Here is a 16,537-nt window from a genome sequence, read left to right on the forward strand (position 1 = left end):
GCAAGAGCCCTGGCCTGCGCCTTCCCTGCTGCCTGCTCCCACTCGTGGGCTGGCTGGCTTGCTCCTCCTCTCACACTTGCTCTCTCGAGTTCCGGAAGGCACACAGCTCCACACTCTCACCTAGAAGGCCCGAGTCCCTCTCCTCCTCTCTCTTTAGTCTTTCCATATCCACGCACAGTCTCTGTGCCAGCCCCGCACCTGAGCGCCTGTCCTCCGGCCTCCGTCAGCTGCTCCTGGCCTGGAGGGAGGAAGGGTGAAGACAGGGCAGCACACAATGACAGCCCTGCCTGGTACTGAGGCGAAGATGAGTTTGTGGACAGGGAGGGCTCTGGAAAGGCAGAGGGGGCAAACTCGGCCAGGGCGGGCAGGAGGACGAGGGGACATGAGACATTTGAGCATGGCCAGGGGCGGTTGGGGGGGGTGGGTGAGCAAAAGCAGACATAAAGGAAATCGCATAAAGAAAGGCCTGGCCGTGGAAAGTGGGTGCATGTGCGGGAATTTCGATCACCCTCTCTGGCTGGTGTGCAGGTGTGGGCAGGGGAGGGCACAGGGAGAATGCCCAGGTGCATAGGGGCCAGGTAGAGCCTTGGATGCCAGGCTCAGGATGCTTCTGGATCCCCCAGGGGGCAGGTGGGGAAGGGGTGAGACTGCCCAGGGCCCCAGGGGCCGGAGGTCCAGGTAGATGGGGGTTACTTAGGCAGGTGCCAGCAGGCCACCGATTGATCAATCCATCCCCACGGCACCAGGTAATTTGCATATGACTAAGCCTTCCTTGTCATGCTACAGTTTCTTACCCTCTTGAGACTGATTCCCTGTCTACACTGTCCTGATTGTGTAAGAAGTGCTGATGATGAATTATTCAAGGCCATAATGAATGGCCATGACTACTTAATGAGGATCGCAGAGGCCGGTGGGAGGAACACGGAAGTTTAGGCCTAAGACCTTGGGTGGGAGGTGGGGACAACTGTAACCGTCTCCAGCCTCTGGGCACCTGGTCTGCTCCGGACTTTGGACTCTCTGGCTCCTGTATTCCCACTGACTGCAGGCTGTCTCCCTTCCCCCTTGGGGGCCTCAGGGGCTCAGGCCGGCAGGGGTGTGGGCAGCAGAGGGGAAGGGAAAAGGGAGGGAAGAAGCAGGAGTAAGAGGCAAGGATTTTAAAAGGATAAGGAATGGGCAGGGGGCAGGGGCTGGGCAAAAGGACCTGTCCAGGCCACCCCACCCCCAGGGGGCCTCCTGTCTTGGGGACGTAGAAGGCCAAGAGGGACCCAGTCCATGCTCAGCGCGGTTAGGGCCTGTCGCCGTCCAGGTGGCACCTGCACGTGCCTTGTCTGCAGTTCTCCCAGGCCCCTGGGCAGCCTCCCCGCTCCTTCCCCTGGAGCCCCGGAGGGTGAGCAGGACTCCAGGTTACCCCACAGGCCTCCGCCAGGCGCAGGCACCCCCTTCACGTGCTGTGCTGCCAGTTGGTCCTTCGGAGGAGCTCAGCGAGGGCGAGGCAGGAGGGGGCGGGGGCCACATGCCCCTCCGTGTTTGCCCAGGGAGAGGCCTTGCTGAGGGCTTCTAGGTACCCTCACCGGTCCCACCTCCATCACCCAGTCCCCCAGGGGCAGTGCCTTCTCATGTCCCCCAACCCTGCAGGGTGCCTACAGCAGGGGAGAGGGCAGCAGAATGGATGGCTTTAATGGGAAAGTGGGCATGAGGCTCTGGAGGGAGTCGTGTGTGTGTGTGTGTGTGTGTGTGTGTGTGTGTGTGTGTGTTGCTGCACATGTACTATAAGGGGGGAGAGGGTTTTGGGGAGACTTGTGAGGAAGCTTGCATGAGCAAGGGAAGAAAATGGGTTAAGGTATACGAACGGTAAGAGGGAAGAAGAGGGACCAAGAAGGGTGTTAGATGCGGGGAGGGGGGACGAAATGGGCAAGAAAAGGAAGGAGAGCCCCCCCCACCTCCCTCCCCACCCCCCGACTCCAAGGAAGGAAATGAGGAGGCCACTGCTCGTATGTTTGGGTCATTTCCACATGCTTTATTCCAGCAATCAAAATAATTAAAAACATCTCAAATTATTATACACATACAAAATAGGTACAGAGTCTCTTGCTTCCTCCCACCCCAGGGGGAAAACTGCTTTGTGCTTTGGGGAATTTGTGCTCTGAAACCCAGGAGAGAGGACGAAGGACAGACTAGGAGAGAGGTGTGAGGCTGGGAGGAGCTGAGGAGGAGGGGGTTTCAGAGAAGAGAGGTCTGGAGAGAGAGGCCCGAGCAGGCGAGGGGGGTGGGGAGAGAGGGTGAGGAGTGAGTGGCACACGCTCTCCCCTGTGGTAAATAGCACCTTAAGAAAATTCACATGCATCTCCATCCACGAGAAAAGAAAAAAACACCAAAGAATTCAGAAGACTTGGAACAAAAAGGAACATTTGCTGGCCTGGTGGTAGGGGTGGGGCGTCTCCACTTCTATAGCACCAGTGATCCCCTCGCTACCCCACCCCATCACAGAGATGTAGCACCTTTGATATAAAACGGGGAGCCCCTTCCATCCTGCCCCCGCCCGCCCCCACGCGGTTGCCCCGGTGACACATAGAGAGGTAGTCTTTCAGCAACAGTTACACAAGGAACGGAGCAGTCTCTCCCATCAGCCCTGGCGCACGGGGATCGACACGTTTCCACTGTCGTGGCCCCTCCTGACTTTCCTCCAAACCAGGCGATGCAGGGCCTGTGGCCCCCCGGCACGCCCTCCTCAAAAACGAAGAGGGGAATGTTGCGAGGCCCGGGGACCCCAGATGGTGAAGCTTCTTTGGCAGTCTGAGAACCCCAGGTTCCCCCAGGGCTTGGGGGTGCGGGGTGAGGGAGGGCCACTCGGGTGTTTTAGCATTGCCTTTGGTTGCTGGGCAGACAATGCATGGTTTCCTGTGTCTTTTGGGGGAGACTTAGATTTGGGGAGCAGTGGAGGGGAGGCCCCAAGAAGGCATGGAGAAAGGAGCAGAAAGGGCAGCGTTGGGGTATCATATGCCCAATGGGCAGAAAAGGACTTATCCCCACATGGGTCTTCAAGCAAGTGGACCAAGCTTCCTTTTTTAAAAAGTTATTTATTTATTCTTTCTTTTTTTTGGTTTTTGGTAAGGTTGAATGTGGTTTTGGTTTTTGGTCATGTTCAGTTGGTCAAAGATAAAAACTAAGTTTGAGAGATGAATGCAAAGGAAAAAAAAATTTTCCAAAGTCCATGTGAAATTGGTTCCCATTTTTGACTTTTTGGGGGGGTTCAGTTTGGGTTGTTTGTCTGTTTCCGAGGTCAGGGGCCATGGGGTTGGGTGGGAGGGAGCCAGGTGGGGGTGGAGGGAGTTTACAGGAAGCAGACAGGGCCAACGTTCATGCCGAATTCCTGGTCTGGGGCGCCAATGTCCAAGGGGGCCACATCGATGATGGGCAGGCGGGAGGTCTTGGTGGTTTTGTATTCGATCACTGTCTTGCCCCAGGCTCCGGTGTGACTCTGGGCGGAGGGGAGACAATGGGAGAGGGGCGTCACCGGGTGGGAGTGAGGGGGCGGGAGCACGAGGGCCTGCCTGGAAAGCCAGGGCCCAGAGAGGGGCCCTTCCCCTTCCCCGGGGACTCACCGTGCAGCCGTCGTAGGTGACAGTGTAGGTGAAACGGCTGTTGCCCTCGGACCGGAGCTCGATCTCGTTGGAGCCCTGGAGGAGCAGGGACTTCTTGAGGTTGCCTGTCTGCTGGTCCAGGTAGGCCACGCTGTTCTTGCAGTGGTAGGTGAGGTTCTGGGAGGCCTCGGTGGACATCAGGCGCAGGAAGGTCAGCTGGATGGCCACGTCGGCGGGGTCGGAGTCCTGGCCGCCATACTCGAACTGCAAGAGGCCGGGAGAGCGAAGAGAGAGTGAGCGGCCGTCCTGGAGCCTCTAGTCCTGGCCCCGTCCCCCTGGAGTCCTCGGACAGCATCGTGACCTCCCACGGGCGCCCCCTGTCTGAGCCGGTCTTAGGGGCGCAGGACCCCGGCTTCTCCCCCTGGCTCTGTCCGTCACACCCAGCAGAGGCCTAGAGCACCCAGACCTTCGCTCACGCCCCTCCTGCGCCCCCCGCCCCCCATCTTGTGAGAGTGGCTCCGGGGTTCAGCTCGCGCACCTGGAATCCGCCGGTCATGCTCTCGCCGAACCAGACGTGCTTCTTCTCCTTGGGGTTCTTGCTGATGTACCAGTTCTTCTGGGCCACGGTGGGCTGAGTGGGGTACACGCAGGTCTCGCCGGTCTCCATGTTGCAGAAGACCTTGATGGCGTCCAGGTTGCAGCCTTGGTTGGGGTCAATCCAGTATTCTCCTGCGATGGGGCAGGGCGAGGCGGAGTCAGGGGAGGCCTGGGAGGCGGGGCGCCTGGGCATCGGAACCCCTCGGGGCAGGAGGGGGAGGACGGGCACGGGGCGGGCAGGCGTGTCCTCACCGCTCTTCCAGTCGGAGTTCCACATCTTGAGGTCGCGGCAGGTGCGGGCGGGGTTCTTGCGGCTGCCTTCGGGGCTCCGGATGTTCTCGATCTGCTGGCTCAGGCTCTTGAGGGTGGTGTCCACCTCGAGGTCACGGTCACGGACCACATTGGCATCATCGGCCCGGTAGTAGCGGCCACCATCGTGCGCCTTCTCTTGAGGTGGCTGGGGCATGAAGCTGAAGTCGAAACCGCCGCTGGGAGGACCAGGGGGACCGGGAGGGCCGGGAGGGCCGGGGGGACCCTGCAAGGAAAGGGATGAGAGTGGGGTTCTCCGGGGTTTGAGCATCTCAGGGCTGAAGGGCCACGAGCAGACAGGATGGGGAGCTACGTACAACAGGACCAGCATCACCAGTGCGACCACGAGGACCAGGGGGGCCGATGGGGCCGGCGAGACCGTTGAGACCATCTTTGCCAGCAGCACCGGGAGAGCCGGGGGGACCCTGCAGAGGGGACGATGGTTAAAGACAGTCTGCCAGGAAGCACAGGACCACCCCACGCTGGGGAGCAGCCCGCCACCCTCCCCGCCTGGTGCTCATCATTGCTCATTCCCACCGCTGGGCCAGGAGCCCCGGGGGAAGAAGGAGCGGGCGGGGGATGCCCAAGGCTGGGGAGATGGCTTAGGACTCTGCTTCCCCTCCCCCAGCCCCTGTCTCTGGACCCTTCTCCAGAGAGGTGAGGAGCACCTGTGTCCCAGGCCAAGGACCCTGATGTGAACCTGGACTTGGGGCCCAAGAAGAGGAGATAGAAGGAGAGACTTACACGGGGACCAGCGGGACCAGAAGCTCCAGAGGGACCTTGCTCACCAGGAGAGCCCTGAGGGAGACGCAAAGGCGATTCAGGCCCGTTGTGGGTCAGTGCGGCCAGCAACCTGCCCCACCCCATCAATCAGGGAGTCTAGAGGCTGAGACCCCTCCCACAGGCCTTCCATATACACCCTTCGCCCTCTCAGAAGCGCCTTGGAAATGCCCACAAATCTTCGGATCCCAGTCCTCATGAGGGAGAAGTGAGAATGACTACCCAGAGGGGGAAATTGAGCCAAAGTGCTCCCCCCACCCCCCGCCCCCCATCACACAGCAAGGCCTGGGAGAGGGTAAGAGAAGACTCGATGGCAGCTGGGGCTGGGGGAGGTACTCACAGGAGGGCCAGGGGGACCCTGGAGGCCGGAGAAACCACGGTGACCCTTGATGCCTCTGTCGCCCTGTTCGCCTGTCTCACCCTTGTCACCACGGGGGCCTTGGGGTCCCTAGAAGAGTGGAGGAGACAGGTTGTCAGGAGGAAGGTCCGTGAGCACTGAGTGGGGTGCTGTCCACACCTGGACAGGGTTCTGAGGACGCGAGGGCCAGGGCAGGACTTACAGCGGGGCCACGGGCGCCAGCGGGGCCGATGGGGCCGGCAGGACCAGCAGGACCCTGGGGAGAGCAGAGAGGGCGTTAGATCCGGGCCCGGGAGGCCCAGGCTGAGGGCTTGCCCAGCACCAGCTGCTGCTGAAACCACTCCTTGGCCAGATCCCCCTTTCCTCCCATCCTTCCCACTGTGCCCCTCTCTCCCAAGCTCCAGAGGAAACTATGGAATTCAGGCTTTGTGTAAGCTGGGCAGTTAACAGGGGACAACTCCATCCCCGGGGGCGACGGGCCCTGTGGGGAGGGGCCTCGAGGCTGAGCTGTGGCTGTTCTCCGGGGAGCCAAGGGCCTGGCCCCCTTGCAAGACCTCCAGTCCTCCCCTGCCTGGCTGAGGTCAGATGTCCGCCTGCAGGACCCTAGCAACCCGGAGAGTCCTAGCCTGACCCGAAGCAGCCAGCGGGAGCCCAGCTACTTACAGTCTCACCACGGTCGCCACTCTTGCCAGCAGGGCCGACTGGGCCAGGGGCACCAGGAGCGCCAGGAGCGCCTGGGGGTCCAGCAGGGCCGGTCTCACCACGGTCACCCTGGGAGGGGAGAGGAGCAGAGACCGGGTCAGCCCCAGATGAAGGGCCTGGTGGGGCCGGGGGAGCAGCAGACGCAGCTGTGGCCCGGGGGGCGCAGCCGTCTCACCTTGGGGCCAGGAGATCCATCTCGTCCGGGGGAGCCCTCAGCACCAGGCGATCCCTGCAGGGAGCGGGAGAGAGGTCGGCATCAGCGAGGGGGAGGGAGGCTCAGGCCAAGGCCCCATGGCCCTGCGGCAGGCACTGGCATCGCTCAGGGCTGGCGACTGACTGCTTACCTCACGTCCAGACTCGCCAGGGGGTCCAGCCAATCCAGGGGGACCCATGGGACCAGGGGGGCCGCGTTCGCCACTGGAGCCAGAAGGACCTTGTTTGCCAGGTTCGCCCTTAGGTAGAAGAAAGGGTCAGGCGAGAGCCGGGGGGGGGGGGTCCTGAGAGCCCCCTGGTCAGCTAGCACATTGGTCTTTGCTGGCCCCACCCCCATCCTGCACCCTCCGAGTCCTATGACAGGTCCTCTCGGGGTCCCCCAAGATGAGGGGGCACTCACAGAGGGGCCAGGAAGACCGGGGAAGCCTCGTTCTCCTCGCTGACCAGGCAGGCCGACCACACCACGCTGTCCAGCAATGCCTTGAGGTCCAGGGGTTCCAGGGGAGCCCTGCGGGAGGCAGGCAGCGGTGAGGGGCCCTGCCGTGGCCAGGGACCACTCTCCCACCCCAGGCCCCTCCGGAGCGCGCACGTACAGCAGGTCCATCGGAGCCAGGGGATCCTTTCTCGCCAGCAGGGCCGGGGGGGCCGGGGGGACCAACTTCACCGGGACGTCCAGCGGGGCCGGTCTCACCACGGGGGCCTTTGCCGCCTTCTTTGCCAGCAGGGCCAGGAGGGCCAGGGGGTCCAGCATTTCCCTGAATGAGGAGAAGAGGGGCTGTCAGATTCCACCGGATTCCAGAGCATCACTGGGGCCTCCGTCAGGCCCAGGACGCTCCTGACAGCCGGTGCCCCAGCCCCGCCCCTCCCAGCAGCGGAGTCTCCACTGGGGATACTCACAGAGGGGCCGGGGGGACCGACGCGGCCAGCAGCACCAGGGAAACCAGTAGCACCCTAGCCGAGAGGACAAGGAAGAAGTCAGGAGAAGGGCGCCCTTACCTGGCCCAGCCGCCCCTTCCTCCAAACCAGCCGGGGAGCCCAGCAGACACTCGGAGTGAGCTACTCACAGGGGGACCAGCGCTGCCGCGGGCACCTTTGGGTCCAGGAGCACCAACGTTACCCTGGAGGGGAGCACAGAGGCGTCAAGGCTGGGCCAGCCCGGGGTCCAGGCCTGTGGCAGCTTGGGGCCGAGGGCGGGATACTCACAATGGGGCCAGGGGGGCCGGCGGGGCCAGCAGGGCCAGCGGGACCAGCATCGCCTTTAGCACCAGCATCACCGGGTTCGCCTTTAGCACCAGGTTGGCCATCAGCACCCTGGAGGAGGAGGAGGAGGAGGAGGGAGTGGTGAGTAGAGGGGAGGGATGTAGCAGTGTCACAGGTCAGCTGCTGGGCTGGGGCAGCAACTCGGGGCAGGAAGATGCTTGAATGGGAGACATCCCAGCCCCTTCCCCCTCCCGACTCCGGAGGCTGCTTCTGTCTTCATCCAGGCCCCCAAGGCCCCCGGTCCCAGTTGGTGAGAAGAAATGAAGGGAGTCTTGATACTCACAGGGGGGCCAGCGAAGCCAGCAGGGCCAGGGGGACCAGGCTCACCACGGTCTCCCTAGAAGACAAGGAGGCAAACTGGAGAGATGCCCTGGCGTGGGGGAGGCGGGAGTGGGCGCTGGAGGGACAGGCGAGGAGGGGGGCCCTGAGGAGCGTTCTCGGGGGCCAGGGATGACAGCAGAGGTGGAGGAGGGTAGGAAGGGCTGGGGGGCGGGCGAAGGGAGAGAAGGGCCAAGGACGAGGCGTTCGCTCTGTACTTACGGGGGCACCACGCGCTCCAGTGGGACCAGCAGGGCCGCTAGGACCTGTTTCACCCTGAAGGGGGGGGACAAGAGGCTCAGGGTCAGGGTCCACCCTGCGTACTCCTGGCAGACTAACCCCAGGAGCGCCTCCCTCCCTTCAGATTCCCCGCCTTCAGGTTGTCAGCTGGGAGCCACGCCCAGGCTTGGGAAAGCTGCGTTAGGGAAGATGGTAAGGAGGCAGCCACTCACCTTGTCACCAGGGGCACCAGCAGGGCCAGGAGGACCAATGGGGCCAGTTAGACCTCGGACGCCATCTTTGCCAGGAGCACCGTCAGCACCTTTGGGACCAGCATCGCCCTAGAAACATGGGACAGCCTGAGACTTGCAGCGTGGAGCCAGGAGGCGGCCTAGCGTGTCTGGCTGGTGTCTGGGACCCGCCCCAGCTCTGCCCTGCCCCCTCGCCCAGGACCCCAAAAACGTTTCCGAGGAAAAGGTGCTGGCAGAGGGTAAGAGGCCCTGCCTTGTGTAGAGGGATGAACAAGGGAGTCCCCCATCCAGGAGAAAGCCCCACCTCTCATTGCCAAGGTAACTCATGGGGAGAGAAGGGCCTGGACCACAGCTAGAGGATTCGTCAGCAGAAAGGCCGGAGGGGAAGATCGCAGGGTGGGGAGAGAGAGGCCGAGGGGTCCAGAGTAGACAGAGGAGGGGAACCACACGGGGCTGGACTTACTCTGTCACCCTTCGGGCCTGGAAGACCAGCTGCACCTCGTTCACCAGGCATTCCCTGAAGGCCAGGGGCACCCTGGCTGCCGGGGGCTCCAGGGGCACCAGCATCACCCTAAGTGGCAACCAAGAGGACTGGAGTGAGGCCTGGGCTTCCAGGATGACGTCATAGCCTTGAGCCCCTCTTAATATCTCCCCGGCTTGGTTTCGAGGCCTGGGACAGGCATCCGCGGAGAGTAAAGGCTCACAGCCAGCACTTCAGGCTGCACCTGGACCCCACCCCAGCAGGGTCCCCCACCCCTCCTTCGCATCTAGGTGGCTTTGGTCACAGTCAGGTGTCCCCGGCCGCAAGAGGGGTGAGACCCGGTCCCTGTGCTGTCCTTACCTTAGCACCATCGTTGCCAGGGGCACCATTGGATCCGCGGGGACCAGCAGGGCCGGGGGGACCTTGCACACCACGCTCTCCAGGGAAACCTCTCTCGCCCTAGGAGGAGAGGAAGGGCGGGACTCATGATGGTGGCTCCAGAGGCAGCCAGCCCGGGGCATCTGCATGGGAGCGGCAGAGGCTCTACTTACTCTTGCTCCAGAGGGGCCAGGGGCACCGAGGTCTCCAGGAGCACCCTGTGGGGGAGGGAGGGACAGACAGTGAGCAAAGGCCACGGCGCCTCAGCCCTAGAAAGCACCTGCCCTCCTGCCGGGGGGTGGCCCAGGCTCTGCGATGAGAGACCAGCGCCTTTGTGGCACTGAACTAGGATCACCCCTCTCCTCTCTACGCCCCCAACTTTGGGTTGAAGGAAAGTTCCAGCATCTCTAAGCAGAAGTCATGCAGACTAGCAGCTGAGCAGCTCCTTCCAGAGCGCGTCCTGCACAGGCGCAGCTGCCTGCTTCCCTCTGTGCTGCTCCCTTCATGGTGGGAAGTCCTGCCTGGTGTCTAACCATTATCCCTCCAGCTGCCGGTGTCTAGTTAGCTCGGAGGCCGGCCCCTCCCTCTGTACTCCCTGCATCCCTGCCTCTTACCTGTTCACCGGGTTTGCCTGCTTCACCGGGAGGACCAGCGGGGCCAGGGAGACCCTGGGGGTGGGAGATGGGGGAGGGGAGAGAAGGGGATTAGAATTCAGAAGAGAACAAAGGGGAACTCCCAACCCGCTCCCTGACAGCTGTGAGGCCTCACCTGGAATCCGGGGGAGCCAGCAGGGCCTTGTTCTCCTCTCTCACCAGCAGGGCCCTGTCAGGGGAGAATGTGGTCAGAAAGGCCCAGGAGAGGCGCGGCAGGTGTCGCCCACTGCTGCCCCCCTGCGCCCCGCCTTGCGCAGGCCTCCCTGCAGGGCCACTTACAGCAGGGCCAGGGGCTCCCTGAGCTCCAGCTTCTCCGTCTTTGCCAGCAGGACCCTGTGGGGGGAGAGCAAAGAAGAACTCAGGGTGGTGAGGTGGCTGGAGGAAGAGGGGCAGGTGGGCAGGCCTGGGGCTGGGGGTCCTGGGACCCTAGTGATGGGCAGCGAGGAGGAAGGGTAAGATGCTTACCACAGCGCCAGGGGGTCCGGGAACACCTCGCTCTCCGGCTTTGCCGGGTTCTCCCTGGGGGAAAAGAGTCAGGGTTGAGGGGCTGCAGTGGGAGAGCAGGGCGTCCCAGGTCCCTCCTGTTCACTTTGAGTGGAATTTTTAAAGGGACTTTTTATCCACCAGCTCTGGACCCTGGGGAAATGCCTTTGCTGGTCCCTTAGCCTCTCCCTCAGACACAGGCCCCTTCCGGCTCATCTCTCCTCCCTCTCCCCTTCCTTCTCCCCGTCATATGCCTGTGGTGACCTGAGCTGCAAAGGGCTTTCATCTCTTCTGATATCTCCTTTCAAACCTCAAAGAACCCCCAAGATTTGGGGGTAACTATTATATAAAGGGACTACCCCATCTCCGTGTGTGTATGGGGGGGAGGGTGCAGATACCAATATTTATTTCCAGGGATAGAGCCATGGTAGTGGTGTCAGGAGAGGTCTTTCATTTTATGAATAGGGAGACTGAGGTCCAGAGAGGGGCCGTGAGTGGCCTGAGGCCACACAGCAAATCAGCGGCAGAGCTGGGCCCAGAAACCAGGACTCTCGCCTCCCCGTGTGTCTGTCCCCGGCTCTGTGATGCTCCTCCCTGAATACTCACAGCAGCACCTTTAGGTCCAGGGAATCCCATCACCCCAGCCTGACCACGGGCACCAGGGGGGCCTGGAGGTCCGGGGCGACCATCTTGACCAGCGGGACCCTGGGAATGGAAGTCACAAAAGCCGAGGTGAGAACAGGGGGTGGGGGGTCAGGCCGGGGCTGCCAGGGCTGCCAGTCAGACCCTAGGGGGAGCAGAGGTGTGAGCGGGTGAGGGAGGGGTGCGGAGGGGCGGGGAGGAGGACAGTGGAGGCTGGGCAGGAGGCACTCCAGATGGCGGGTCCGTGGTCCTGCTCCAGAGCACCTCATCCCCGAGCCAACACGGGACAGGCAGGGGCCGGGCCCGCTGGGCAGAGGGCTGGGGTCTCACCTTGGCACCAGGCAGACCGGCTTCACCGGGGCGACCAGCTTCACCAGGAGAGCCTTTGGGGCCAGCGGGGCCAGGAGAACCGCGTTCGCCAGCGGGGCCCTGGTTGGGGGGTCACAGGAACAATTAGGGTCTCAGGCCTAGGCCTCTTTCCCAGGGGCCAGCATCTGCTTCCTCCCAGGGAGGTGGGGGGCTTTGGGGGACATTGTTGGAGGTGGGAAGGCCAAGGTGAGACCGAGTGTGGAGAGAGAAGCCTGTAGCCACAGCATGGGGCACAAGGGCTGGGCAGCGTGCGTGAGTGCGTGCGTGTGTGAGTGCGTGCGTGCGTGAGTGTGTGCGTGTGCGTGTGCGTGCGTGTGTGGTGGGGGTGACTACATCTGAAAAGGGGAAGTAAAGGGCAGGGAGCAGCAGGGGCAGCCTCCAGCCACGAAGAGAGGTTACCTTGGGGCCAGCAACGCCATCTGCACCAGGGAAACCACGGCTACCAGGTCCACCCTGCAGGAGGAGAGGAGGTCAGTGAGCTCAGACATGGGGCGCCAGGCTGGCACTGGGGACAGAGAAGGGGGCTCTTACACGCTCGCCAGGGGGTCCGGGCAGGCCGGCAGGTCCGGGTTCACCTCGGGCTCCTCGCTTTCCTTCCTCTCCAGCAGGGCCAGGGGGTCCTTGAATACCAGTGGGGCCCTGGAGACAGCAGAGAGGAGGGGACAGCCTGTAGTGAGGGGCCCTCCGGGTGCCCACTCCCCAGCTGGCTGAGGCTGGGCCTCCCTGGATCTCCTCCCAGGCGGACGGGCTGAGCTGCAGGGGGACTTACGGGCTCTCCCTTGGCGCCAGTGTCTCCTTTGTTTCCGGGAGCACCAGGTTCACCCTGTGTGGGGGAAGAGAAGAGGATGAGCCATAAGTTGGGGTGCTCAGTTGGCCTTGACCCCCAGACAAGGGCCACACTGGAGCCAGTGCAGAATGGGGCAGAAGTAAGAGAGTAGCACTTACGCTGTTACCCTTGGGGCCAGGGGCACCGCTGGGGCCCTGGGGTCCAGAGGGGCCTCGGGCACCAGGGAAGCCAGGAGCACCAGCAATACCAGGAGCGCCCTGTAGGGGGCAGAACAAGTTGAGTCTACCAGTGAAGGGCACAGGGCAGGTGGGAGGTGGGCACCAGGGGCAGCTCTGAAACCTGCAGGACACTTACGTTGGCACCTTTAGCACCAGGCTGTCCATCAGCACCAGGGTTTCCCTGTGGCACAGAAAGAGGCGGGTGAGTGACAGTCAAGGACTCTGAGTTGGGGAGGGGCATGGGGCACCGAGGAAGCAATACTTACAGCAGGGCCAGCAGCACCAGCAGGGCCAGGGGGGCCGGGTTCACCACGCACACCCTGGGGACCTTCAGAGCCTCGGGAACCTTGGGGACCAGCTTCACCCTGGATGGGAAGAAAGGACATGTCAGGAGCCACCCTGGCAGCCCAACCTCACCTTTGGAAGGTGGGGAGTGGGGGGTGGGGGTGAAGGGTAGGGACAGGAGACCAAGAGTCAGGACTCCAAGATCAGAGAAAGGGACCCCAGGACAAAGGTGTTGGGGAGTGGACTTCTCTCTTGCCACTCTGGGTCCCTCTGGTTTGGGGAGCAAGGAGACACCTTGGCCCATGGGAGCCATGCTCAGAGGAGGGCAGGGGTCTCACCTTAGCACCAACAGCACCAGGGAATCCAGGAGGGCCAGCAGGACCAGTGGGACCCTGTGAATGAAGAGGAGATGTTAGCAAGAAGGAAAGTGGCAGCTGCCAGCCACAGCCTGGGACAGAAGAGGTCTTGGGGTTCAGACCAACATGGCCCATCTCCAGTGTTATCCCCAAGAGCTCACACTGAGACCCTGCCCACTCCCAGGCGCTGAGGTCTAGGGGCCACACTTACAGGGGGTCCAGCAGCACCAGTAGCACCATCATTTCCACGAGCACCCTGTAGGAGAGGGAGGAAGCCTCGGTTACATCCACTGAGCATTGGCCAGTCCTTGTAGCGCCTGGGGGACTCCTTCCAGAGCCCAGGGATCCCCCAAGGGACCAGGAGTACTTACAGCAGGGCCAGGGGCTCCAGGGCGACCTCTCTCACCAGGCAGACCACGGGGGCCCTGGCAACGAAACCAAGAAAAACCAAGTGAGATGGAGGGCACACGCATTTCCCTCAAGCTCCCATTGTGCCCCACACACCCTGCTCCCTCTCTTCCTTCTAGAACTGGACACACTCACCATCTGACCAGGAACTCCATTTTCACCAGGGCTACCAGGCTCACCCTATAGAGCAGAGAACAGAATTAGGCATTGGTCCAGGGTGGGACTGGGCAGGAGGTGGAGGACCATGACATTCAGACAGCCTCTTACCTTGGGACCAGCAGGACCAGCATCTCCCTTGGCACCATCCAAACCACTGAAACCCTAAGATAGAAAGGAGGGAGCAGGTAAGACTCTGTGGAGGGGGAGGGTCACCTTGACACCCACCCAGACCTGAGAAGGAGCCTCGGGAGCTCACCACAGACATTGCCCTGTCTCTGAGCTAGACTCAACCCAACTGGCCCAAGATCTCATCCAATCCCCTTCTCAGAATTTCTTTCCCAATGGATGTAAATTCCTTTGGATGTCTACTCTCTGTCCCTTGGGACTTCTGTGGCTGCCTCCCACCATGACACACACCAGGGACCTTTGGGGAAGGGGTTGGAATGGTGGGATGCTGGGACTTTGGGAGCTTAGATGACTCATAGCGGACTCACTCTGTGTCCCTTCATTCCAGGGAGACCAGCTGTTCCGGGTAATCCCCGAGCACCCTGGAAGGAAAAGAAAAGAAAGGCAGGGCCATTAGAAGACACCACCATGCTGGACACAGATCCCAAATGAAGCCCAAATACAGGAGAGCTGGGGGCTGGCCACACGGTCTTGCTCACCTGAGGTCCAGGAGGCCCACGCTCGCCAGGACGACCAGGCTTTCCAGCTTCACCCTGAGAGGGAGAGAAAAGGCCTTCATGCCCATGTCCCTGGGCTGGAAACGTGTGGAGCAAGGGTCCTCAAACTTTTTAAACAGGGGGCCAGTTCACTGTCCCTCAGACCATAGGAGGGCTGGACTGTAGTTGAAAAAAAAACTATGAACAAATTCCTATGCACACTGCACATATCTTATTTTGAAGTAAAAAAAACAAAACGGGAACAAATACAATATTTGTATTTGCATGTGGCCTGTGGGCCGTAGTTTGAGGACCCCTGGTGTGGAGGGTCTGAATCTTCTTGGGATTGTTGAAGGTCAGGCTTAGGGGCGCAGAGCTTTATCTTTGAATTTAGACTGCAATCTAAATCTACCATGAAACCCTTGTTTGGTGAATTTTAATTCCCTCTAAAGGAATTTCTGTTTATTTCTGTCACCAGCATTTTAATCTCATCATATGGAAAGCAGACCTGGGGTGCCCAGAGCAATGAAGCTTAAGGAAGTCACTTGCCCTGAGGGGCAGGGGTGGGGTTTGCTTACAGTGGAGAGAAAGGAGAAACATCCCACAAAGGGTGAAGATCATTGTTGAAGGGCAGTCCTGTGCATCAGGGTGAACTTCCCCCTTTTCTCTGGGTATTACCCCCAAAGGCGGTGGGGCACTGGGTGGGGAGTATAGGGCCCTAGCTCAGAGAGGCAGATAGGGTCAGGTGGTGTCTTCTCATGGTGGCCACTTACATCATCTCCGTTCTTGCCAGGGGGGCCAGGAGGACCACGGGGACCCATGGGACCCTAGAGGAGATAGGAGGAGAGAAGGTTACCATTACCAGGATAAGGAAAAAGGGAGGGAAAGGAGGTAAGGAAGACTCCAGATGGGAATGGAGAATCCATGTGTTTGCAGAGGGAGGTGTATTTGTACACAGAGGACAAGTTGGGGAGGGGGCACTTACTGAAGCGCCAGGCTCGCCAGGCTCACCAGGGGGGCCTTGGAAACCTTGGGGACCCTGGAGGACAAGGAGAGAGGGGTGGGGTTAGAAGGGCAGGTCCCGGCCTACCTTCTCCCATCTCACCAAGAGATCCCAATCCTTCATCCCAATCCTCCCACTAAAAGCCCAAAGGCTCAAGATGGTGTGTGAAGATACCCCGGATACTCACAGGTGAGCCAGGGGGGCCAGGGAGACCACGAGGACCAGAAGGACCCTATAGAAGAAGAAGAAAAGGAGGCGCTGATGACATCTCTGTGGGAAGGTGCAACAAGGGTGTAGTCTTGCTGTCTCCCATGGGTTCCTCTTGGGACCACCCAGTTGCCTTGCATCCTCTCTGGGCTCTGAGGTCCCAGAGGTCATCTTGACCCTCCTAGGTTATCTCTGCCACCCCCCTATGCCATCATTGGCCCATCTTGTGTGGATCCCCATCGGCTCTTCTTCTGTCATCTCTACTCCCCCTGGTGGCTCACCATGGGACCGGGCACGGAAACTCCAGCTGATTTCTCGTCATAGCCATAAGACATCTGGGGAGCAAAGTTCTAGGGGGAAAAAAACCAGAGAGAGCGTATGAGAAAGTGGGGTCGGGACAGTGAGTTGAAAGGCAGGAGACGGCACCAATCATGGGACAAACGGACATCATGTGCCTCCCGATGGGATGCACGAAGCAGGACAACATCACGTGTGAGATTGTCCTGCCAAAAAACGCATCCGTGAAATCTGGTCAGGAAGACGCAGCGGATCAGCCAAACTGAGGGACAGTTTACCAAACAAATGGGCTCTTCAGAAAACCTCAGTGTCATGAAAGACCAAAAAAAAAAGTCTGAGGAATGTTCCCGATGAAAGGAAAACTAAGGAGACATAACAATAAAATGCAATTCATGATCCGGGATTGGATCCTGGAATTGGAAAAAATAATGCTATAGAATAGGACATGGGTGAAATTTGAATAGGGACGGTATATTAAGTATAGTATTGCATCAATGTTAAATTTCCAAAATGTAATCATTGTGCAATGGGCCTGAAGAGAATGTTCTTTTTTTTTTTTTC

At 60.6% G+C, this 16,537-nt stretch overlaps 1 protein-coding gene across 1 annotated transcript in view; it reads right to left on the reverse strand.

The window, feature by feature from the left end:
• Nucleotides 1-2,002: 2,002 nt before the first annotated feature.
• Nucleotides 2,003-16,537, reverse strand: part of COL1A1 (collagen, type I, alpha 1) — a 27,262-nt gene continuing 12,727 nt past the window's right edge. The window contains 43 exon segments of the mRNA XM_005868170.2: nucleotides 2,003-3,478; nucleotides 3,603-3,845; nucleotides 4,120-4,310; nucleotides 4,431-4,713; nucleotides 4,805-4,912; nucleotides 5,232-5,285; nucleotides 5,608-5,715; nucleotides 5,828-5,881; nucleotides 6,289-6,396; nucleotides 6,503-6,556; nucleotides 6,672-6,779; nucleotides 6,941-7,048; nucleotides 7,134-7,295; nucleotides 7,438-7,491; nucleotides 7,605-7,658; nucleotides 7,744-7,851; nucleotides 8,084-8,137; nucleotides 8,341-8,394; nucleotides 8,571-8,678; nucleotides 9,052-9,159; nucleotides 9,430-9,528; nucleotides 9,621-9,665; nucleotides 10,062-10,115; nucleotides 10,216-10,269; nucleotides 10,380-10,433; nucleotides 10,566-10,619; nucleotides 11,190-11,288; nucleotides 11,324-11,340; nucleotides 11,343-11,370; nucleotides 11,556-11,654; nucleotides 11,994-12,047; nucleotides 12,126-12,233; nucleotides 12,364-12,417; nucleotides 12,540-12,638; nucleotides 12,736-12,780; nucleotides 12,866-12,964; nucleotides 13,223-13,276; nucleotides 13,452-13,496; nucleotides 13,612-13,665; nucleotides 13,784-13,828; nucleotides 13,916-13,969; nucleotides 14,302-14,355; nucleotides 14,473-14,526. Coding sequence (XP_005868232.1) covers nucleotides 3,332-3,478; nucleotides 3,603-3,845; nucleotides 4,120-4,310; nucleotides 4,431-4,713; nucleotides 4,805-4,912; nucleotides 5,232-5,285; nucleotides 5,608-5,715; nucleotides 5,828-5,881; nucleotides 6,289-6,396; nucleotides 6,503-6,556; nucleotides 6,672-6,779; nucleotides 6,941-7,048; nucleotides 7,134-7,295; nucleotides 7,438-7,491; nucleotides 7,605-7,658; nucleotides 7,744-7,851; nucleotides 8,084-8,137; nucleotides 8,341-8,394; nucleotides 8,571-8,678; nucleotides 9,052-9,159; nucleotides 9,430-9,528; nucleotides 9,621-9,665; nucleotides 10,062-10,115; nucleotides 10,216-10,269; nucleotides 10,380-10,433; nucleotides 10,566-10,619; nucleotides 11,190-11,288; nucleotides 11,324-11,340; nucleotides 11,343-11,370; nucleotides 11,556-11,654; nucleotides 11,994-12,047; nucleotides 12,126-12,233; nucleotides 12,364-12,417; nucleotides 12,540-12,638; nucleotides 12,736-12,780; nucleotides 12,866-12,964; nucleotides 13,223-13,276; nucleotides 13,452-13,496; nucleotides 13,612-13,665; nucleotides 13,784-13,828; nucleotides 13,916-13,969; nucleotides 14,302-14,355; nucleotides 14,473-14,526 — 3,690 coding nt within the window. The 3' untranslated portion in view covers nucleotides 2,003-3,331.

This window comes from Myotis brandtii, unplaced genomic scaffold (genome assembly GCF_000412655.1).
Source record: "Myotis brandtii unplaced genomic scaffold, ASM41265v1 scaffold265, whole genome shotgun sequence".
In the NCBI taxonomy this organism is placed as follows: Eukaryota; Metazoa; Chordata; class Mammalia; order Chiroptera; family Vespertilionidae; genus Myotis; species Myotis brandtii.